Source organism: Ooceraea biroi, chromosome 10, assembly GCF_003672135.1.
Source record: "Ooceraea biroi isolate clonal line C1 chromosome 10, Obir_v5.4, whole genome shotgun sequence".
In the NCBI taxonomy this organism is placed as follows: Eukaryota; Metazoa; Arthropoda; class Insecta; order Hymenoptera; family Formicidae; genus Ooceraea; species Ooceraea biroi.
In genome coordinates this window covers 6,684,512-6,709,618 of record NC_039515.1, presented here as the reverse complement: position 1 = coordinate 6,709,618, position 25,107 = coordinate 6,684,512, and the positions used below count along the sequence as shown (strand labels likewise).

The following is a 25,107-nucleotide window of genomic DNA, read 5'->3' as shown; positions in this document are numbered from 1 at the left end:
CCGGCTGCACTAAGACGCCTCCAGGACGACCTCTACAGGCGATATATTCAAATAAAAAAATAATTTTTTTATCTTTAAACATGTACTAATAAATGCATCAAAGTTTTATAATGATCCGCTGTATAGTTTCTCCAAAAATATTCGTAAAATTATACCTTATTTTCAACGTTCTAAAGCAGGCTCCCCCCTTAAGGGGATGCTGGAGTTGCTAGTGAACTATTTTTTTACTATAGCGATGGTAATTGCAGTTTCGAAAATTCTCTTTATTGCTTGTGCAGTATAAAAAATCCTTTTCCACAAATGAAGTATAGATAGAAAGAAAGTCCGCTCTACAGGACTTTATATTCAAAATGGAACAAAGTTAGAAAAGACAAATTCAAGTTTTTAACTTTTTGCCATTTTGAGTATAAAGTCCTGTAGAGCGGACTTTCTTTCTATCTATACTTCATTTGTGGAAAAGGATTTTTTATTCTGCACAAGCAATAAAGAGAATTTTCGAAACTGCAATTACCATCGCTATAGTGAAAAAATAGTTCACTAGCAACTCCACCACACACTTAAGGGGGGAGCCTGCTTTAGAACGCTGAAAATAAGGTATATTTTAAGAATTGTTTTTGGAGAAACTATACAGCGGATCATTATAAAACTTTGATGCATTTATTAGTACATGTTTAAAGATAAAAAAATTATTTTTTTATTTGAATATATCGCTTGTAGAGGTCGTCCTGGAGAAGGCTTAGTGCAGCCGCGTCGCCGGCATTGCAAATTGGTGAGCATTCTCCTGCCTCCAAATTTCGTCTAAACTGAAAAATTGAAATATGTTCTCGTTATTTATGAATTCCCATCGTCGATGAACCAAAGAGAGAAGAAAAAAGTTGAAAAGTGCCAAAACGGTGGAGCTTAGAACACAAAAGTACGATTTTTAGGCAAAGTTTTTGAACTTTTTCATGCAAAAATAATTGTTTAACTTAATGTTTTTATGAATATTAAAGGTTCATCGACGATGGGAATTCATAAATAACGAGAAAATATTTCAATTTTTCAGTTTGGATGAAATTTGGAGGCAGGAGAATGCTCATCAATTTACAATGCCGGCTGCACTAAAATGCCTCCAGGACGACCTCTACAGGCGATATATTCAAATCGAAAAATAATTTTTTTTATCTTTAAACATGTACTAATAAATGCATCAAAGTTTTATAATGATCCGCTGTATAGTTTCTCCAAAAAATTCGTAAAATTATACCTTATTTTCAACGTTCTAAAGCAGGCTCCCCCCTTAATATACGGAGTTATACTGTGAAACCTAGTTTAAAAATGTATACGCTATTTTGCCATAAAGAATTTAAAACGATGAAATATAAAATTTAGAGTAATTAAATTAGATTAAATTAAATATTCTTCAATAATAATAACTATTATTAATTTGTTATAATTTTATGCAAGCGCAATGCATGCGCGAGTAGTTTGGTACACAAATAATATTGTTGCACTCTCGAGCGCGCAAGATGTATCTACGACACGTAGAGAGTGCACTTATCTCGCGACTGTAGTATTCCATATATAGGGTGTCAATAACTATATACGGGGGCATACTACATATACGCGCGATTTCTTTAGGGATCGAGGGAGTGATGTATGTACAGAGAAGAAAAGCGCGGCCGGATAGAGGATGCCGTACGACGACGACGGTGTACGCGTCGAGAATGCGCGATGTACCCGGCAAAAATCCACCAAGTCCTAGGAACAACCTAAGATACTCTCCATTTATGCCTTATACGTCCGCATGCGTGCGTGCGCACATCCGAGAGTGCGATGAACGCGAACCCGTGACCTCGACGAGGTCTTCTTATTCTTTGGCGCGATATGCAGATGCATCTGCATCTTGGATCAAAATACAACAAAATCATAAACTACTCCCCTATTTTTCACATACAGTCATTGGTTAAATGATGGTGATCTTAACTTAATTATAAAAATTAGAAGATTACACACTTTCACGTTTATAACAAACTTGTGGCTTTTAATCATGGTCTTTTTTTGCTTTAAAGAAAGCTGATGGAAAATCGCGAAAGAGACACACGTGCGTCTGATTTTTTTTTAATGAAGGATTCTTTTGAGTGCAAAATATATGATTTTTAGTAGCGATCAATTTCCGAGGCGAGTGTGCATCTACGACACCGTGAAGACTGCAAAGAGGTTACCGTGTTGTAAGGGTAACGCCAAGAGAAATGCGGCATACTTAGAGAATCGCGAGATATCCAGCGAGATGAGCGCGAATCCGCGGTGTCTAATGCGACGCGAAATCTCACGCCGAGATTCTTATTAGCGAAAATTGGATACCACGGTTTTCCATGAAAGTGCGACAGTCGCGTCATTAGAACCGTCAGGTATACCGTTCCGAAATCACCTGTATGCTTATCTCGATGTAATTTTCTGATATGTGGGTTCCTTAATTTTGTCATTTAGGTGAAAGTTGTTCGTAAGTAAAAAGTTGTTGGAGTAATTAATAAGCGAGCCGAACGAGAACTGAAAAAAGAAACGCGTACGTATCGTTTTATAAACAACATATAAATACCTCTTTAATTATTCATTCAACTTAGATATTTGTTAAATAATCAATAAGAACAAAATATCACAGAGTAGGTTATATAAAATACGATTAGAGGAGAATCTCCTATTATGAGATATGCTCCTAATATGAGATTTCAATATAAATTAAAATATTTAATGTCAATATAAACGCGTCGTATAAATTCATAAAAATAGATGAATAATACGAGTTTTTCTTTAAAAAATACATTTTTCGTTGTGAAAGAATATCAGACGGCAGACTCTTACTAGATTTATGCGACTGCAATATTTTTTAATACAAAGTATAATATTTTTATTAATTGTGGAGATAAAATAGATAAATAAGATAAAATAGGTGAAATGTTTTTTATAGAGGAGAATCCCCTATTATGAGATTATGCTCCTAATATGAGATACTGGAGTTTCTGCCAAACTAGTGAGTACCATCTGTTAATTCCACCATAAACTTATTACTCTTGGTGTAAAATATATTTAGTGAAAAATTCATTGTTCGTTATTGCGTTTAGCTTTTGCAAGAAAAGGTTTGTGAAATTGTGAACGTGTCAAAGGAACTTGAGGTAAGTCTTTAAACCTTGTTTATTACATAATAAAGAAATGGTTGGCAATAAATTCAGTATGCAATGATAGAGTAGAATCGTAGTAACAGGAAAATACGCGATTTGTTGAATTGCTTAATTGTAGAGGTTAGATTTCATGATCGCGGAACCGCTAGGCGCGTGGCTCGTATAACGAGATATTCAGGGTACTCTTAATATGAGATCATTATTGCTCGAATATGAAGAGTATGTAGTGTAATAAAAAGAAAGAAAATACTACGTTAAGGTTAAAGAAAAGTTAATACGAATTTATATTACGAAGTTTTGTGTATTTAATTTTTATAGAATCTGACTATGGAGGTTAGAGGAACGAGGAAGCGTCGACAGTGGAATCGTGAAGATTTGGCGAAGGCCGTGGCAGCAGTATTTTTATAAAACTATCTAATAAAGTTTTTTATTTGCAATACTGATGTATTTGCACTTTTAACACCGATTTCTCGAGGTATCTTATATTAGGAGCACACTTTCTCGATCCTGCGTAAAGCTCTTTTTTCAAATTTGTTTAATTTTCAGAAAAAATAATATTTAAATTAGATTTTTCATTTGACCAACCTAAAGCTTATTAAATTCTCTTCAAGAGAACGTATCACATTTTTTAATTCTGCCTACAGATTTCCTTACATTCGGCAAAATCGATATGGTATCTCATAATCGGGGACTTTCCTCTATTAATATTAATAATATTAATATAGTAGTCGCGATAAATACAAGTTGATTATAAGAAAGTTTAATCCGCAATATCTATTCTTGTTGCTCCATTTATAAAAAAGTATGCTAATAATAAATTATAATAAGAATAAAATATTCTTATATTATTAATAATTCTTAGCTGCTCGATTCCCCTCAATCGTGCAACGGATAAGTAATTTTTCACGTAACGCGTTTGTTCATCGATTCCTGCATCTTTTCAAGACGCAAATAGCTTGATCCTCAAGATAGACAGGCCGATCCATCGTGTACACGCTCGATAACACGTGTCAATACATCGATAACACGTGATAACGTATCAGAGGGTGTCATCCCGATGCATCGTATGCATCCGGAAAAAAAAACGAGAAAGATCCCAAAGAGCATATTCGAACGAACGATTCCTCGTTGTGATTACTTTTGTTTTCAATCCACATTTTCAACGATCCATTAATTGAACCGACGATCCATTCGCCAACCCACACGACGATCCTTTCGATCGTATCACACACATCGATTGCGAACAAAACACTAGAGCACTAGATTACGATCGATTCGCGGAACAAAATACACATAACACTACGCGTTGCGCGTCTGAACGCCGACTGAGCGCGCGGAGCGCGATCCACGCTCAGGCACAGCGATCTACGGGGCCCGAGCGACGCTCGATCTTATTGGACGGAGCGCCGGGATCTTTGCCGGTCCCGCGGCCACTCGGTGCAGGTGCATCTGCGGGACCGAGCAGCCTGTGTAGCGCGCGCTTTTTGAAAGAGAAGCGAAATGTGACTCTCTTACTTTCACTTGTTAACGAATGTCATTCAAGAAGTGGGTTTGTAATATTAGAATATCTTTCTATACAAAAAAATATATAATTTCAATTTCAATATAAATTAAAATATTTAATGTCAATATAAACGCGTCGTATAAATTCATAAAAATAGATGAATAATACGAGTTTTTCTTTAAAAACTACATTTTTCGTTGTGGAAGAATATCAGACGGCAGACTCTTACTAGATTTATGCGACTGCAATATTTTTTAATACAAAGTATAATATTTTTATTAATTGTGGAGATAAAATAGATAAATAAGATAAAATAGGTGAAATGTTTTTTATAGAGGAGAATCCCCTATTATGAGATATGCTCCTAATATGGGATAATGGGGTTTCTGCTAAACCATTGAGCACCATCTGTTAGTTCCACCATGAACTTATTACTCTTGGTGTAAAATGTATTTAGTGAAAAATTCATTGTTCGTTATTGCGTTTAGCCTTTGCAAGAAAAGGTTTGTGAAATTGTGAACGTGTCAAAGGAACTTGAGGTAAGTCTTTAAACCCTGTTTATTACATAATAAAGAAATGATTGGCAATAAATTCAGTATGCAATGATAGAGTAGAATCGTAGTAACAGGAAAATACGCGATTTGTTGAATTGCTTAATTGTAGAGGTTAGATTTCATGATCGCGGAGCCGCTAGGCGCGTGGCTCGTATAACGAGACATTCAGGGTACTCTTAATATGAGATCATTATTGCTCGAATATGAAGATTATGTAGTGTAATAAAAAGAAAGAAAATACTACTTAAGGTTAGAGAAAAGTTAATACGAATTTATATTACGAAGTTTTGTGTATTTAATTTTTATAGAATCTGACTATGGAGGTTAGAGGAACGAGGAAGCGTCGACAGTGGAATCGTGAAGATTTGGCGAAGGCTGTGGCAGCAGTATTTTTATAAAACTATCTAATAAAGTTTTTTACTTGCAATCCTGATGTATTTTGCACTTTTAACACCGATTTCTCGAAGTATCTTATATTAGGAGCACACTTTCTCGATCCTGCGTAAGCTCTTTTTTCAAATTTGTTTAATTTTCAGGAAAAAATAATATTTAAATTAGATTTATCATTTGACCAACCTAAAGCTTATTAAATTCTCTTCAAGATAACGTATTACATTTTTTAATTCTGCCTATAGATTTCCTTACATTCGGCAAAATCGATATGGTATCTCATAATCGGGGACTTTCCTCTATAAACAGAGGCTTGATACTCTCTCTCTCTCTCTAAGGTTGCTGAGCAATCGCGTGCCATGTGGATCATTGCAACAGGTTCCGCGGTGGTTCGAAATCATTAGAGACTACCGGCTCGCAGGCCTCGCTAATTGCCGATTAATTACGACTAATCGTCCGCCGCCAATTTGCTCCGTTTCCACGCAGCTTAACTGCATCACGTGTCCCGCTCGCGGCCCCGATACAGATCGGCCGCGTTAATCAGTCCGTTTATCCACAATTATCCGGCAGTATCGCTGGGCAGATAACGCGGAGGTTCATCTCGCGGAAATAAACAATCAGCGAATCTCAACGCAGCGCAAAATCGCGCGGTCGTGGTAAGATCAAGCGAGACCAATCGAATCAAATCAAAGGTATAAAACACGAAACTGCGTCTAGGGCGCTACTCACGTTTGTAGATACTATATTAGGAGCACACTTTCTCGATCCTGCGTAAAGCTCTTTTTCAAATTTGTTTAATTTTCAGAAAAATAATATTTAAATTAGATTTTTCATTTGACCAACCTAAAGCTTATTAAATTCTCTTCAAGAGAACGTATCACATTTTTTAATTCTGCCTACAGATTTCCTTACATCGGCAAAATCATTATGGTATCTCATAATCGGGGACTTTCCTCTATTAATATTAATAATATTAATATAGTAGTCGCGATAAATACAAGTTGATTATAAGAAAGTTTAATCCGCAATATCTATTCTTGTTGCTCCATTTATAAAAAAGTATGCTAATAATAAATTATAATAAGAATAAAATATTCTTATATTATTAATAATTCTTAGCTGCTCGATTCCCCTCAATCGTGCAACGGATAAGTAATTTTTCACGTAACGCGTTTGTTCATCGATTCCTGCATCTTTTCAAGACGCAAATAGCTTGATCCTCAAGATAGACAGGCCGATCCATCGTGTACACGCTCGATAACACGTGTCAATACATCGATAACACGTGATAACGTATCAGAGGGTGTCATCCCGATGCATCGTATGCATCCGGAAAAAAAAACGAGAAAGATCCCAAAGAGCATATTCGAACGAACGATTCCTCGTTGTGATTACTTTTGTTTTCAATCCACATTTTCAACGATCCATTAATTGAACCGACGATCCATTCGCCAACCCACACGACGATCCTTTCGATCGTATCACACACATCGATTGCGAACAAAACACTAGAGCACTAGATTACGATCGATTCGCGGAACAAAATACACATAACACTACGCGTTGCGCGTCTGAACGCCGACTGAGCGCGCGGAGCGCGATCCACGCTCAGGCACAGCGATCTACGGGGCCCGAGCGACGCTCGATCTTATTGGACGGAGCGCCGGGATCTTTGCCGGTCCCGCGGCCACTCGGTGCAGGTGCATCTGCGGGACCGAGCAGCCTGTGTAGCGCGCGCTTTTTGAAAGAGAAGCGAAATGTGACTCTCTTACTTTCACTTGTTAACGAATGTCATTCAAGAAGTGGGTTTGTAATATTAGAATATCTTTCTATACAAAAAAATATATAATTTCAATTTCAATATAAATTAAAATATTTAATGTCAATATAAACGCGTCGTATAAATTCATAAAAATAGATGAATAATACGAGTTTTTCTTTAAAAACTACATTTTTCGTTGTGGAAGAATATCAGACGGCAGACTCTTACTAGATTTATGCGACTGCAATATTTTTTAATACAAAGTATAATATTTTTATTAATTGTGGAGATAAAATAGATAAATAAGATAAAATAGGTGAAATGTTTTTTATAGAGGAGAATCCCCTATTATGAGATATGCTCCTAATATGGGATAATGGGGTTTCTGCTAAACCATTGAGCACCATCTGTTAGTTCCACCATGAACTTATTACTCTTGGTGTAAAATGTATTTAGTGAAAAATTCATTGTTCGTTATTGCGTTTAGCCTTTGCAAGAAAAGGTTTGTGAAATTGTGAACGTGTCAAAGGAACTTGAGGTAAGTCTTTAAACCCTGTTTATTACATAATAAAGAAATGATTGGCAATAAATTCAGTATGCAATGATAGAGTAGAATCGTAGTAACAGGAAAATACGCGATTTGTTGAATTGCTTAATTGTAGAGGTTAGATTTCATGATCGCGGAGCCGCTAGGCGCGTGGCTCGTATAACGAGACATTCAGGGTACTCTTAATATGAGATCATTATTGCTCGAATATGAAGATTATGTAGTGTAATAAAAAGAAAGAAAATACTACTTAAGGTTAGAGAAAAGTTAATACGAATTTATATTACGAAGTTTTGTGTATTTAATTTTTATAGAATCTGACTATGGAGGTTAGAGGAACGAGGAAGCGTCGACAGTGGAATCGTGAAGATTTGGCGAAGGCTGTGGCAGCAGTATTTTTATAAAACTATCTAATAAAGTTTTTTACTTGCAATCCTGATGTATTTTGCACTTTTAACACCGATTTCTCGAAGTATCTTATATTAGGAGCACACTTTCTCGATCCTGCGTAAGCTCTTTTTTCAAATTTGTTTAATTTTCAGGAAAAAATAATATTTAAATTAGATTTATCATTTGACCAACCTAAAGCTTATTAAATTCTCTTCAAGATAACGTATTACATTTTTTAATTCTGCCTATAGATTTCCTTACATTCGGCAAAATCGATATGGTATCTCATAATCGGGGACTTTCCTCTATAAACAGAGGCTTGATACTCTCTCTCTCTCTCTAAGGTTGCTGAGCAATCGCGTGCCATGTGGATCATTGCAACAGGTTCCGCGGTGGTTCGAAATCATTAGAGACTACCGGCTCGCAGGCCTCGCTAATTGCCGATTAATTACGACTAATCGTCCGCCGCCAATTTGCTCCGTTTCCACGCAGCTTAACTGCATCACGTGTCCCGCTCGCGGCCCCGATACAGATCCGGCCGCGTTAATCAGTCCGTTTATCCACAATTATCCGGCAGTATCGCTGGGCACGATAACGCGGAGGTTCATCTCGCGGAAATAAACAATCAGCGAATCTCAACGCAGCGCAAAAATCGCGCGGTCGTGGTAAGATCAAGCGAGACCAAATCGAATCAAATCAAAGGTATAAAACACGAAACTGCGTCTAGGGGCGCTACTCACGTTTGTAGATAGCTGACTGGTCAATGAATGCACCTTCTCCTGTGCGTCCAGTAGCTCGCGACGCAATTTTCTCAATTCATGTGCCTGTTTCTCCTCAGCCGAGCTGTAGAGGCTGCTCGCGGTGGATACCAGAGATACCGACGAGCCATGAACTGAAACGAATGCAAAATGCTCGTTTTTAACATTTATTCCCTATCTTCACACACACAAACCTGGAAAAAGACACATCTTAAAATAAAATAAATTATAATTTTTAAAAACTTTACAATTTTTTAATTTGATGACAAGAAAATCCTGTAAGTTCGGAATGTATTCCTTTTTTATTATTCCTTTTTCATTATATACTTTTATTATTCTTTCTTTCCTGTTAGTTTATATATGCTATTCTCTTTTATGTGTTTTCTTTACATGTTACACTATTTTCCTCTCCTCGCTTCTCCTCTATTCTCTTTGTTATTATTTCACAGAAAAATGCTTTCTTTTCGTCTCGCTTTCATTTATTATTTTTTTTATTACGCCCATCAGCGATTAACTTCGATCGAGCTCATTTTAAATCTTAAAGAAGGGGATTCAGTACCAGGATTCCACCCTGTTACATCACTTCTTTTATTTAACGAATTAATTTCATTAAGTTGTAGAAATTACATTATATTAGGTTGGTCAAAAAGTCTTTTCGTATTTTATGGAAAAAGGAAACACTTGTTTTTCACAAAACGCACTTCTATTTTAATCATCAATATAGTCTCCGCCTCGTCTAATGACCTCCTCCCATCGATCTACAAGCTTGAAAATTCCGTCCTTGAAAAAGGCACTAGTCTTGGAACTAAAGAAAAGATCCAACTCTCTTTGGACTTTGTCTGCCGAAGCGATTTTTTTTCCGTTAAGAAAATTTTGCAGGGATCTAAAAAGATGATAGTCGGATGGCGCGAAGTCAGGAGAGTATGGTGGGTGCTCGAGAAGTTCCCAATTAAGCTCTCCGATTTTTCTCAATGTGAGTGCACTCACATGAGGACGAGCGTTGTCCTGATAGAAGAGGATACCTTTACGATTGACAAGTTGGGGTCGGAGTTCCTTGAGTTTTGTCTGAACTCTTTCCAATTGCTGACAGTAGAGGTCCGTATTGATAGTTTGATTTCTTGGTAGGAGCTCATAGTAGACAATTCCGCGCACATCCCACCACACACTTAAGGGGGGAGCCTGCTTTAGAACGCTGAAAATAAGGTATATTTTACGAATTGTTTTTGGAGAAACCATACAGCGGATCATTATAACACTTTGATGCATTTATTAGTACATGTTTAAAGATAAAAAAAATTATTTTTTGATTTGAACGTATCGCTTGTAGAGGTCGTCCTGGAGAAATCTTAGTGCAGCCGCATCGCCGGCATTGCAAATTGGTGAGCATTCTCCTGCCTTCAAATTTCGTCTAAACTGAAAAATTGAAATATGTTCTCGTTATTTATGAGTTCCCATCGTCGATGAACCAAAGAGAGAAGAAAAAAGTTGAAAAGTGCCAAAATGGTGGAGCTTAGAACACAAAAGTACGATTTTTAGGCAAAGTTTTTGAACTTTTTCATGCAAAAATAATTGTTTAACTTAATGTTTTTATGAATATTAAAGGTTCATCGACGATGGGAATTCATAAATAACGAGAAAATATTTCAATTTTTCAGTTTGGATGAAATTTGGAGGCAGGAGAATGCTCACCAATTTACAATGCCAGCTGCACTAAAATGCCTCCAGGACGACCTCTACAGGCGATATATTCAAATAAAAAAATAATTTTTTTATCTTTAAACATGTACTAATAAATGCATCGAAGTTTTATAATGATCCGCTGTATAGTTTCTCCAAAAAATTCGTAAAATTATACCTTATTTTCAACGTTCTAAAGCAGGCTCCCCCCTTAAGGGGATGCTGGAGTTGCTAGTAAACTATTTTTTCACTATAGCGATGGTAATTGCAGTTTCGAAAATTCTCTTTATTGCTTGTGCAGTATAAAAAATCCTTTTCCACAAATGAAGTATAGATAGAAAGAAAGTCCGCTCTACAGGACTTTATATTCAAAATGGAACAAAGTTAGAAAAGACAAATTCAAGTTTTTAACTTTTTGCCATTTTGAGTATAAAGTCCTGTAGAGCGGACTTTCTTTCTATCTATACTTCATTTGTGGAAAAGGATTTTTTATTCTGCACAAGCAATAAAGAGAATTTTCGAAACTGCAATTACCATCGCTATAGTGAAAAAATAGTTTACTAGCACCTCCAGCATGCCCTTAAGGGGGGAGCCTGTTTTAGAACGCTGAAAATAAGGTATAATTTTACGAATTGTTTTTGGAGAAACTATACAGCGGATCATTATAAAACTTTGATGCATTTATTAGTACATGTTTAAAGATAAAAAAAATTATTTTTCGATTTGAATATATCGCTTGTAGAGGTCGTCCTGGAGAAATCTTAGTGCAGCCGCGTCGCCGGCATTGCAAATTGGTGAGCATTCTCCTGCCTTCAAATTTCGTCTAAACTGAAAAATTGAAATATGTTCTCGTTATTTATGAGTTCCCATCGTCGATGAACCAAAGAGAGAAGAAAAAAGTTGAAAAGTGCCAAAATAGTGGAGCTTAGAACACAAAAGTACGATTTTTAGGCAAAGTTTTTGAACTTTTTCATGCAAAAATAATTGTTTAACTTAATGTTTTTATGAATATTAAAGGTTCATCGACGATGGGAATTCATAAATAACGAGAAAATATTTCAATTTTTCAGTTTGGATGAAATTTGGAGGCAGGAGAATGCTCACCAATTTACAATGCCAGCTGCACTAAAATGCCTCCAGGACGACCTCTACAGGCGATATATTCAAATAAAAAAATAATTTTTTTATCTTTAAACATGTACTAATAAATGCATCAAAGTTTTATAATGATCCGCTGTATAGTTTCTCCAAAAAATTCGTAAAATTATACCTTATTTTCAACGTTCTAAAGCAGGCTCCCCCCTTAAGGGGATGCTGGAGTTGCTAGTGAACTATTTTTTTACTATAGCGATGGTAATTGCAGTTTCGAAAATTCTCTTTATTGCTTGTGCAGAATAAAAAATCCTTTTCCACAAATGAAGTATAGATAGAAAGAAAGTCCGCTCTACAGGACTTTATATTCAAAATGGAACAAAGTTAGAAAAGACAAATTCAAGTTTTTAACTTTTTGCCATTTTGAGTATAAAGTCCTGTAGAGCGGACTTTCTTTCTATCTATACTTCATTTGTGGAAAAGGATTTTTTATTCTGCACAAGCAATGAAGAGAATTGTCGAAACTGCAATTACCATCGCTATAGTGAAAAAATAGTTCACTAGCAACTCCAGCATGCCCTTAAGGGGGGAGCCTGTTTTAGAACGCTGAAAATAAGGTATATTTTACGAATTGTTTTTGGAGAAACTATACAGCGGATCATTATAAAACTTTGATGCATTTATTAGTACATGTTTAAAGATAAAAAAATTATTTTTCGATTTGAATATATCGCTTGTAGAGGTCGTCCTGGAGAAGGCTTAGTGCAGCCGCGTCGCCGACATTGCAAATTGGTGAGCATTCTCCTGCCTTCCAATTTCGTCTAAACTGAAAAATTGAAATATGTTCTCGTTATTTATGAGTTCCCATCGTCGATGAACCAAAGAGAGAAGAAAAAAGTTGAAAAGTGCCAAAATGGTGGAGCTTAGAACACAAAAGTACGATTTTTAGGCAAAGTTTTTGAACTTTTTCATGCAAAAATAATTGTTTAACTTAATGTTTTTATGAATATTAAAGGTTCATCGACGATGGGAATTCATAAATAACGAGAAAATATTTCAATTTTTCAGTTTGGATGAAATTTGGTGGCAGGAGAATGCTCACCAATTTACAATGCCGGCTGCACTAAGACGCCTCCAGGACGACCTCTACAGGCATATATTCAAATAAAAAAATAATTTTTTTATCTTTAAACATGTACTAATAAATGCATAAAAGTTTTATAATGATCCGCTGTATAGTTTCTCCAAAAAAATTCGTAAAATTATACCTTATTTTCAACGTTCTAAAGCAGGCCCCCCCTTAACATGATCTTCTGCCCGTGGATATTCCGCTTTGAAGTCCTCTGAGCTGAACTTCCGGACTCGCACCAACTTCGTTTTCGTACCACATTATCATAAAAGATCCATTTTTCGTCGCACGTAATTAATCGATCAAGAAAAGGTTCGTTGCGATGTCGGTTGAGTAGTGTAACGCACTTGGGGATGCGATCAAGCTTATTCCTCTCGCTCAATGCATGCGGTACCCACTTGTTCAATTTTGACACAAAGCCAAGTTGGTGGAGGCTGTTGATGATGGTTCCGTGAGATACTCCGAATTCTGCCTCGAGCTCGCGAGTGGTAATATCCGGAGTTTCTTTGACTCTGCTTCGCAAGCGCGCTTTGTCGATGACCGAAGGCCTTCCGGACCTGGGCTCATCCTCCAGGTTAAAATCACCACTTCGAAATTTTTCAAACCAAAATTGGCATGACCTAACGGTAATCACATCTTGTCCAAAAACTTCACATAAATTTCGATGGGTTTGAGACGCATTCGTGCCCCTTTTACACTCATACAACAAAATTGGCCTAACTTGCTGTTTTGAAAGCTCCATTTTGCGATTTGTTTATAACCTCACAATAGCTCACAGGCGCTCTACGTCTGCAACAGTTTGTACAGCGAGGTTAGGTGAATTTAAAACAATCACCCTTTCCCCTCCCTTTCATGGTTTGCTTTGAATGCAGGCGCGCAAAGTAGAGCGCCTCAAAATACGAAAAGACTTTTTGACCAACCTGATATTATTAAATACGCAATTTCCTTTCTTAAATTATTATTATATATTATTATTTCATTTCAATCAACTGTTTTAAATTCTCGAGAGACATCAAACTCTTTTGCAGTCGATGAACGTGATACTCACTGTCGTCGTCCTTGTGCACATGCTGGTACAAGTTCGGTGGCTGCCTGGAAGTGTGAGTGGGTGTCGGTGACGTCGGCTGGGACCAGTGCTGGCCGGCACATCCCGCCGATCCCACGGGCACGCTATAATACGGTTCCACTCCGACTCCCATGCCAATCCCGACCTCCTCGCCCACCGACGACGAGGCGCCGCTGCCGCGCGCCAGCATCGACGGGTACATCTTCTCGCTCTTGGTGGACCTGCGAAAATACAAGAGCAACGTGTCCTCTAGATCTCCCTTGGGGCGTCTCTGTGAATGATGCTGCTTGAAAGCCGGACTCCGGGAGGATCGGGCCTTCCGGTCCGGGATGTCTCACCGATACCAACACACACCTGGTAATATAGAAGCTAAAATATTGATGTCGAAGACGTTCAGTATCGGAGTACGGATCTTATCGTTATTAGGGGGAGAAATCGATACTCTTTCGCTCCTTCCTCTTCCCTGTAACTTTCGAGGGTCTTCGACATCGCAACTTTAGTTCTAATAGCATCAAATATTTCGACGGTGAGAGCCATTGTACTACATTTTTAAACCCTTTGGAAGTACTCTGGAGACAGGGCTCTTAAGAAGTTAAAGTTTTACGCGAGATGTACAATACTTTTCACTTTCTTTAGATGACTCATCATCGTTATTTATGTAATACTACGCACAATTGTTATAGGACAATGCTAGAAAAACCTTGTATATATTTATTTCCTCATCACTGGCAATTCGCTAAAGAAGTATGTTCTCGTGTTTTTCTAATTCAAATGTTTTCTAATTGCATCAAGTCTCATTTTAATTTCTTCAATTCTATCATCCATTGAATCTAATTAAAGTACTTTTATGAAAATTAATAGTAAGAAATTATTTGTTATTCTTTTAAAATATTTTTACAAAGTCTATTACTGAAACTTCTCCAGAAACTTAATAAAGCGAATCGAATTATAATAGATGATTGTTTTCAATTGGGCAATGATATTTATTAGGAGTGTGATTTAGTTTTGAGGTTTTGCAACAGATGGCTGTAGTGTCAGTTTGTTCCAATAGCTGTTTCCGATAACTGTTGTTTCTTACAGTCTTGACATTATCCATGACATTTAGTAGCATTATAGCAATAGATGCAATAACAGTCGTGTTTATATCATCGTAAAAATGCAACTTCCGAAACAGCATTTTCGACATGCGTTGCTTTTGTTTTTTAATCAAAAGAAAACTGCGGCTGACGGTTATAGAATTCTTGTCGAAACTTATGGTGATTCTGCCCCATCAATTAAGACGCGTGAATACTGGTTTAGACGCTTTAAAAGTGGTCATACTGATGTGAAGGACAAAGAACGCTCGGGACAACCAAGAAAGCTTGAGAATGCAGATTTGCAAGCATTATTGGACGAAAATCCAACACAATCCACTTCAGAACTTGCCAGAGCATTAAATGTTGATCGTACAACAGTTACCAAACGTTTACATGAAATGGGAAAAATTCAGAAAGAAGGGAAATGGGTTCGACATCAATTATCGGAAAGTGCGATTGCGAACCGGTTGAACATTTGCATTTCGTTGATCGCCAGGCAAAAAAAGAAGAGTCCTTTGTCTCGGATTGTTACTGGGGATGAAAAGTGGATCTATTTTGATAATCCGAAACGCAGAAAATCATGGGTGGATCCAGGCGAACCATCAACATCCACTCCGAGACGCAATATTCGCGGTTCAAAAGTAATGCTCTGTATTTGGTGGGATAGTGTACTATGAGCTGTTAAATCCGCACGAGACTGTCACGGCTGATCGTTATCGACACCAATTGTACAAGTCGAAGCAAGCATTGGACCAAAAACGACCACCAATTGCGAGTAAACGACGGAAAGTGATTCTTCTTCGTGACAACGCTCGACCTGACGTTGCGTTATCGGTGAAACAAGCACTATTAGAGCCTGAATGGGAAGTCTTACCGCACCCCGCGTATTCTCCATGCGATTATTATTTGTTCCGGTCGATGCAACACGCTTTAGAGGATACACACTTTCATAATTTGGAAGAAGTACGAAAATTCGTCGACGAATGGATCGACTCAAAAGAAGAGTCATTTTATCGTGGTGGAATCCATCTCTTGCCAGAGCATTAAATGTTGATCGTACAACAGTTACCAAACGTTTACATGAAATGGGAAAAATTCAGAAAGAAGGGAAATGGGTTCGACATCAATTATCGGAAAGTGCCATTTGAACATTTTGCATTTCGTTGATCGCCAGGCAAAAAAAGAAGAGTCCTTTGTCTCGGATTGTTACTGGGGATGAAAAGTGGATCTATTTTGATAATCCGAAACGCAGAAAATCATGGGTGGATCCAGGCGAACCATCAACATCCACTCCGAGACGCAATATTCACGGTTGAAAAGTAATGCTCTGTATTTGGTGGGATAGTGTACTATGAGCTGTTAAATCCGCACGAGACTGTCACGGCTGATCGTTATCGACACCAATTGTACAAGTCGAAGCAAGCATTGGACCAAAAACGACCACCAATTGCGAGTAAACGACGGAAAGTGATTCTTCTTCGTGACAACGCTCGACCTGACGTTGCGTTATCGGTGAAACAAGCACTATTAGAGCCTGAATGGGAAGTCTTACCGCACCCCGCGTATTCTCCATGCGATTATTATTTGTTCCGGTCGATGCAACACGCTTTAGAGGATACACACTTTCATAATTTCGAAGAAGCGCGAAAATTCGTCGACGAATGGATCGACTCAAAAGAAGAGTCATTTTATCGTGGTGGAATCCATCTCTTGCCAGAGCATTAAATGTTGATCGTACAACAGTTACCAAACATTTATATGAAATGGGAAAAATTCAGAAAGAAGGGAAATGGGTTCGACATCAATTATCGGAAAGTGCGATTGCGAACCGGTTGAACATTTGCATTTCGTTGATCGCCAGGCAAAAAAAGAAGAGTCCTTTGTCTCGGATTGTTACTGGGGATGAAAAGTGGATCTATTTTGATAATCCGAAACGCAGAAAATCATGGGTGGATCCAGGCGAACCATCAACATCCACTCCGAGACGCAATATTCGCGGTTCAAAAGTAATGCTCTGTATTTGGTGGGATAGTGTACTATGAGCTGTTAAATCCGCACGAGACTGTCACGGCTGATCGTTATCGACACCAATTGTACAAGTCGAAGCAAGCATTGGACCAAAAACGACCACCAATTGCGAGTAAACGACGGAAAGTGATTCTTCTTCGTGACAACGCTCGACCTGACGTTGCGTTATCGGTGAAACAAGCACTATTAGAGCCTGAATGGGAAGTCTTACCGCACCCCGCGTATTCTCCATGCGATTATTATTTGTTCCGGTCGATGCAACACGCTTTAGAGGATACACACTTTCATAATTTCGAAGAAGCGCGAAAATTCGTCGACGAATGGATCGACTCAAAAGAAGAGTCATTTTATCGTGGTGGAATCCATCTCTTGCCAGAGCATTAAATGTTGATCGTACAACAGTTACCAAACATTTATATGAAATGGGAAAAATTCAGAAAGAAGGGAAATGGGTTCGACATCAATTATCGGAAAGTGCGATTGCGAACCGGTTGAACATTTGCATTTCGTTGATCGCCAGGCAAAAAAAGAAGAGTCCTTTGTCTCGGATTGTTACTGGGGATGAAAAGTGGATCTATTTTGATAATCCGAAACGCAGAAAATCATGGGTGGATCCAGGCGAACCATCAACATCCACTCCGAGACGCAATATTCACGGTTGAAAAGTAATGCTCTGTATTTGGTGGGATAGTGTACTATGAGCTGTTAAATCCGCACGAGACTGTCACGGCTGATCGTTATCGACACCAATTGTACAAGTCGAAGCAAGCATTGGACCAAAAACGACCACCAATTGCGAGTAAACGACGGAAAGTGATTCTTCTTCGTGACAACGCTCGACCTCACGTTGCGTTATCAGTGAAACAAGCACTATTAGAGCCTGAATGGGAAGTCTCACCGCACCCCGCGTATTCTCCATGCGAGTATTATTTGTTCCGGTCGATGCAACACGCTTTAGAGGATACACACTTTCATAATTTGGAAGAAGTACGAAAATTCGTCGACGAATGGATCGACTGAAAAGAAGAGTCATTTTATCGTGGTGGAATCCATCTCTTGCCAGAGCATTAAATGTTGATCGTACAACAGTTACCAAACATTTATATGAAATGGGAAAAATTCAGAAAGAAGGGAAATGGGTTCGACATCAATTATCGGAAAGTGCGATTGCGAACCGGTTGAACATTTGCATTTCGTTGATCGCCAGGCAAAAAAAGAAGAGTCCTTTGTCTCGGATTGTTACTGGGGATGAAAAGTGGATCTGTTTTGATAATCCGAAACGCAGAAAATCATGGGTGGATCCAGGCGAACCATCAACATCCACTCCGAGACGCAATATTCACGGTTGAAAAGTAATGCTCTGTATTTGGTGGGATAGTGTACTATGAGCTGTTAAATCCGCACGCGACTGTCACGGCTGATCGTTATCGACACCAATTGTACAAGTTGAAGCAAGCATTGGACCAAAAACGACCACCAATTGCGAGTAAACGACGGAAAGTGATTCTTCTTCGTGACAACGCTCGACCTCACGTTGCGTTATCGGTGAAACAAGCACTATTAGAGCCTGAATGGGAAGTCTTACCGCACCCCGCGTATTCTCCATGCGATTATTATTTGTTCCGGTCGATGCAACACGCTTTAGAGGATACACACTTTCATAATTTGGAAGAAGTGCGAAAATTCGTCGACGAATGGATCGACTGAAAAGAAGAGTCATTTTATCGTGGTGGAATCCATCTGTTGCCAGAAAGATGGGAAAAAGTTCTAGAAAACGAAGGAAAATATTTTGATTAAGGTATTCATTCATTATCATATTTAAATACATGCGTTTTTGAGCAAAAATACCCTCAAAACTAAATCACACCCCTAATATATCACCGAATATTTATGACAATGATTGGAAATAAGATTAAGAGTACCAATTGCTTATAGCGACGGAGAGGGTTTCGAGTGTTTCGACAACGAGAACATGCTTGCCTACCTGTCGAGTGTGCGCGCAATTAACCGATCCCGGAAGGGGCCTCTAATTAAAAGATAAGCTCACTTCCACTCCAGCAGGAAGTGGAGGACCACTCCAGGACGGTCCGCAGCATCGCGCACACTCAATTCCCCGCGGCAATCGAGCGAGAATTATCGATCCGCGCCATCATTCCAGCACGAGTACATCATTATTTCCGTATTGAAATGTTGTTTAATCGGGCGTACCGGATTGCGTTCCGCGAGTTACGCGATACTCTCGCGTAACGATCACGTAGAACGAATGTGCACGGCGGATGCGTAACCCGTCGATTGCTCGATATTCGGAATATCGATGAAGCACCACTTGCATGCATGCAGCCACACAAGCAACACGATCGAACAACGAAGTTTGGCACAGTAGCAAACGTCGAATCTGCGGCACGGATAAACGATCAGCACAGCACGTCAGAGACACGCGTGGGACACACTCGGTGAATCAAAATTATGTTTTACGTGTTGTTGCGTGATATTGCCTGTATAAGGCCCTCGGAAAGTCCAGAATCCAATGGAACTCGAGAATTTTAGGAGTATCAAGGATCCAAGAATCTTCGATTCCGGATTCCGAATATTTCCACATCCACCAATTTTTGATCCTCGAATTCAAAGATCTCACAGTCCATGATCTTCTAGATCCTAGGATTTTTAAATCTACAATCTTTGATCTCAAACTTTTAATCTTAAGATCTCATGATACCTAACTCCAGAGATCTCAGAATCCACGCTGTTGCAGGTCCTGAGATTTTGGTATCTACGATTCCTGATTTTAGGATCCACAATTTACCCCTAGCTCATCTTAAATTCCAAGATCTTAAAAGATTTATTCTTGGATCCTAGGCAGACTCTGCGAAGTATCTAAGGATTCGAGGGATCAAGTCTCTGGGGACTCACGGGTGCGTGCGAGGGCGATTCTCATGTGTACATGTACGTATGTGTTACAACTCTGTTCATGTGTTTTTGATACTTATGCATGGAAAACGGGCTTGTCGAGTGTGTACTTTCGCACTACCTTGGGAATGTCCTGTCCCGCAGATGGCTAGAACCGTCAATCAAATTGTCCTACGTTATTTTACGGTCGAATTAATTAGTCAAAAAATGAGTGACAAGGACAGACTGAAAGAAAGAGAGAAAACTGCTCGTCGATCGAGAGATTGAATGCTAAACACATTCGCATCCTCTATGGCATGCAACTATGCATATCGACGTTCGCAATCAGATCATTCCTCAAACCCTCGAACAATCAATATATGCACACGTATTTGTATTTTTTAAATATTAAGATATATAAAATTATTCCTTAGAGATACAGAAAGAATATAAAATAAAAAAGAATCAGAAATTATTAATAACATTTTTGTAATGTATATAACTGTCCAATAAATTGTTAGAACATATATAACACTTCACAATTAGATTATTATAAAGATAAAATATAACATTGATGGTTTGAGGGTGTCTTAAGAATATTGTTGAGGAAATGGAAACCAATAAGCGAAGCGCGATAAGATCGGAGCGCACCTGATGGAGTTGCTCCTGTTCAGTCTGGGCGGCGCCGGTGATCCTGTAGAGTCTCTTTGATGCATCAGCAAACGAGCATGCGTCAAACTCGCGCGATGTGAACCCAACGATTCCACGCTATCTGCCTCGCACAAGCCCATTCCTGAAAGAAATGGTAATTTCGAAATAAAAACAAAAGTAAAATAAAAATGAGAAAAAATTAGAAAAGAGAAATAGAACAGGAATAAAAATATAAATTAATTATTATACAGTGAAATAAACGTAAAATAAATATATACGAAACAAGTATGTAAATCATATTATAGGTGTAAGATATGAAGAGATTGAAATTTAAGATATTTTATCAATGTTATTTAATTAAATATAAATATAACTTTACGAAAATGCATTTTCTTGTAAAAGCAGTTATTACAATATCTTAATTTTTAGCAAGAAAGATACATTTTCAAAAATTGAAGAAGAAATTCTATCCGCTATATCTACAGACTTTATTATCTTAAATCAATAATTTCTCTATTGGCCAATCTAATTATGATTTTGACAAAAATATCTTTTCCTAATATCTTTTAATTAAAATTTTTAACAGAGTTTGACATGTTTCCGATCAAACTACCTTGAGATCGTCCGCTAGGCGTGTAGGTGTTACTATGCCTCATCCATGAAGTGGTGTAAGGGCTGTTGGGTGTGCCATAGTAACCCTGGAGATCAGGTGCGGCGTAATTACTGCATGTGTCACTGAGGCTGCCGTCAGACGGTTTCAGTACACGAGGTGAGAATGGTGCGCTCGCCGGTCCAACACCGGTACCTCTCTCTCGATGATGAGCAGACGCGAAGAGAGCGGTAAATTCTGGACTGCCCGGTTTTGGCAGACTTTGGGAACCCAGCATAAGACGGTCCCGGACCGACTGCGAGAGCTGGCTGGCACTGGGCCCGGTGAGGCTGTAGCTCTTGTAATGGTGACCCTGGCTGGACCCTGAGGAATTTGCCTGCAACTCCGTGGTGCATGTTTGAGTGCCACCGGATACCTTGACCTACGAACAAGAAACAAGAAATTCTGATTTAAAATCAACAATTTCATAATTAAGAATAATTCATCTGAAACTTCTATTATAAAATCATAAGGTTATAAAGATCATACGTATTTTAATTTTTCTCTTACAAGTAAACCTACGGAAGTGTCACTCTCCGATTTTTCTGAAATTTGGATATGTTATAATACATGAAAAGCTAAGGGACACGTATTTTTTTTAGCGGCGGAAAAACATATTTAGGGGGTGAAACGACCCCCCAAAATGGGGGGTAAAATGGAAAAATTGCGATATCTTTGAGACCAGTGAAGCGATTTTAATGATTTTTGGTATGAAAGTATCTTTCGATAGAAGACGAAAATCGGCCTAGGTATGTTGGAAGGGGAGTGAAAATTCAAAATCTTATTAAATACTCATGGTATAAAAGTGGGTATATAAAAGAAAAACCGTTGGAATTTGATAATCCCGTTGATTTCTGTTTTAAAAATTGTGAGACATCTTGCGGGTTCTGCAATGTGTGTGCAGTAATAAAGATGTGCTTGGTGCAAAAAATCTTTGTGCACAATACATTTTTTTAACGAATATCATGTATGCAAAACTTTCAAAAAATGATTTAATTGTCAAATCAGCCATTTATAAAATAAAAGTAATAATAAAAAAATTAATGAAATAAAAACACAAAAAAAATTAAAACGACAAAAAAAATAATAAAATTGAAATAACAAAAAAAATCTTTCGTTACCTGTACATAAGCGTTCTAACAATGAATCGTGTTCTGACACACTTACAGAAAATAGTGAGAGGCAAGGGGACTCACTCTAATCATTTTTCATTTCATTTTTTAGCTACATTGTTTAAACAATTTTATTATAAACGATTAATATTTTTAACATGGTTAATTCACTTCACATAACTAACAATAAATGTCAAAAGTTGATTTTATTGTATTTTGAAAGTCGCATGTCGAGTTACTGTCTATTCAAGTAATTTTTAAAGTTTTCGTCCGCCATATTGGATCCGCCATATTGAATTTTGAAAATCTGATTTCAGATTCGGATTCAGCGACTTAAAAAACCAATATATTAAAAAGATCGAACAGTTAAAAAATATAGTTTCACAAGGTGTTTCATGCGCAATGCCAAACGAACGCGGCAATTTAGGGATTGTTTACCCCCTAAATATTTATATAAAACAAAACAAAAAAATACGTGTTCCTTAATTAGCTTTCCTCTTGAAGTTTTAATAGATTTTACTTCGATCAGATCAAAACTGATTTTTTGCAGCAAGAAATTGGTCACTTTAGGGGTAGTTCACCCCCTAATTTTCACTCCCCTTCCAACATATCTAGGCCGATTTTCGTCTTCTATCGAAAGATACTTTCATACCAAAAATCATTAAAATCGCTTCACTGGTCTCAAAGATATCGCAATTTTTCCATTTTACCCCCCATTTTGGGGGGTCGTTTCACCCCCTAAATATGTTTTTCCGCCGCTAAAAAAAAATACTTGGCCCTTAGTTTTTCATGTATTATAACATATCCAAATTTCAGAAAAATCGGAGAGTGACACTTCCGTAGGTTTACTTGTTAATTAAAGATAAAAAGAGAGAAGATTCTAAAAGTCTACGATCCAAAAATGTGAAAGGTTTTCGATTCTAGGTTTTGTAATTCAAACATTTTTTAGTTTCTGTCCTGACACTTTCTACGATCTGTAATAATAGCAAAACCGTTATACTAACCTTGGTTCTTGGCACGGCGCTGACTTGAGCCGTCCTGGTAGCATCCTTGCCGCCATTCTGGACGCCATTGGGACTTGGACTGGTGCCCGCGCTGTGTCTCTTAACGTAACCGAAACTTTGCGGTACCCCGCGAACCTTACTGCTACTGCTGGTCGACGTGCCCGACGAAACTTTCTGCGGTTTCTCGCCGTTCGCATATTCGGCCATGGTTTGTTTCCGGTGTTTATCCTGTACATTCAAACGCTAACATTAATAATATCACACACTTACAATGTCATAGCAGTTATAATAGGATAATAATTAATATAATTATCTAGGTGGTCAATCAGAGGAATTACTTGGTTTTATTAATAATTATCTAGCTTTTCGAAAGCTTTAATTTTAAAGAATAAACTATTGAATTAAACAAAAATTAATTACTATTTATATTTTTACGTACTATTGCAATCTCTTTCTCTCTCTCTTATTTTCTCTACGTGAGTACCAATGAGTCACCCTATCAACTACCAATATACGACTACAGTTAATTTTAACATGCAATTTACGGTGAGTATATAAACCAAAGGGTCTCACGTATCCAATACCTCTCAAAGTATCTCACCTGTGACCTTCTGGAGGGACTAGGGCTGGGTGGCGCGCCCTCCTTGTCTCTCTCCCTCGCAGCGCCCGCCTCGATGTACTTTTTCCATTGCTGGCTGTTAGAGCTGCTGCCAGAACCGTTCGAACTTTGCTGTTGCTGCTGCTGTTGCTGCTGATGCTGCTGATGCCTGAAGACCGAGCTCTCGGTCTGTTGAGAGCTGTCGGACTTCTTCACATGAGGATGATGGCCGCCGGGATGTCCACGCGACCCTACCACGCGGTACACCAGATTGTGACTGTTACCCTGCTGCGCCCCTTGGGGGGTGGCCGACCCCGCGCCACCCCCCACAATCACGCCCCCTCCGCCCGGCACCCTCTGTTTTTCAGAATAACATACGTTAATCACATGCAAATTTGGATATTTTAATACAAGATGGATTGTTTGATCACTTAATAAACATTACTTAATCAATATCGACAAGACAATTATATTCTTCTAAAATTATATTAGTATTTTATATTGTAAAGGAAATGTTAAGTAAAACTTAACGTACGATAAGACGATTTTAGAATGTATATTGGTTTTTGCCTTCGATATTTAATCTTGACGTTAAAAATACTGAGCATTTAAAACGGAACCGATACTATTGTCATTGTCCGTGTGTAGCCACGGTCAAGGACTCTTTCGCTCTCAGGGATATCGATTCTCGCAGCTTGACAGAAGTTAGAACCCTCATGGCATGATTCAGAGCATGGGCGCCATCGCGACGCGACACGTCGGCAATTTTCGTCGCTGTTATTCTTCAGATCATCTTCAATTCTTAATTCTGTCTCCTGTGCGAATGCACAATATATGTTATATTAATATTATAAATATTAGAAAACATTTAAATAAATGTTCAACATTCATTTAAATAAATTAAATTTATTTAAAAAACAGCGCAGAATTAAAAATATATTGGGTTGGCCAAAAAGTAATTGCGTTTTTTTCCAATAGATGGACATACACGTCTTGAAATGTAACTAACTTCATTCTAAACCGCAAATTCATTATGTAGGTTAACGACTCACGGTTCAAGCTTGTTTTAGAAAAAG

At 38.0% G+C, this 25,107-nt stretch overlaps 3 protein-coding genes across 3 annotated transcripts in view; all 3 read right to left on the bottom strand.

Annotated features, from left to right (window-relative positions):
• LOC105282273 overlaps window positions 1-4,982 on the bottom strand; it is a 67,923-nt gene extending 62,941 nt beyond the window's left edge. The window contains exon 1 of the mRNA XM_026972805.1: window positions 4,297-4,982. The gene's annotated coding sequence lies outside the window, so the exon portion shown is untranslated. The remainder of the gene's footprint in view (window positions 1-4,296) is intronic.
• On the bottom strand, window positions 765-24,902 carry LOC113562690 (protein sickie-like; the record flags this gene model as incomplete). Its single annotated transcript, XM_026972808.1, has 7 exons — window positions 24,035-24,902; window positions 23,434-23,661; window positions 21,282-21,699; window positions 20,669-20,810; window positions 14,010-14,248; window positions 9,046-9,197; window positions 765-803 (listed from the first exon to the last, which is right to left on the bottom strand). Coding segments are annotated over exons 2-7 (1,197 nt in total), but the record flags the coding sequence as incomplete, so codon positions are not given.
• The window catches only part of LOC113562816 (loricrin-like), a 29,335-nt gene continuing 28,202 nt past the window's right edge, over window positions 23,975-25,107 (bottom strand). Inside the window, exon 3 of the mRNA XM_026973314.1 lies at window positions 23,975-24,388. Coding sequence (XP_026829115.1) covers window positions 23,975-24,388 — 414 coding nt within the window. The remainder of the gene's footprint in view (window positions 24,389-25,107) is intronic.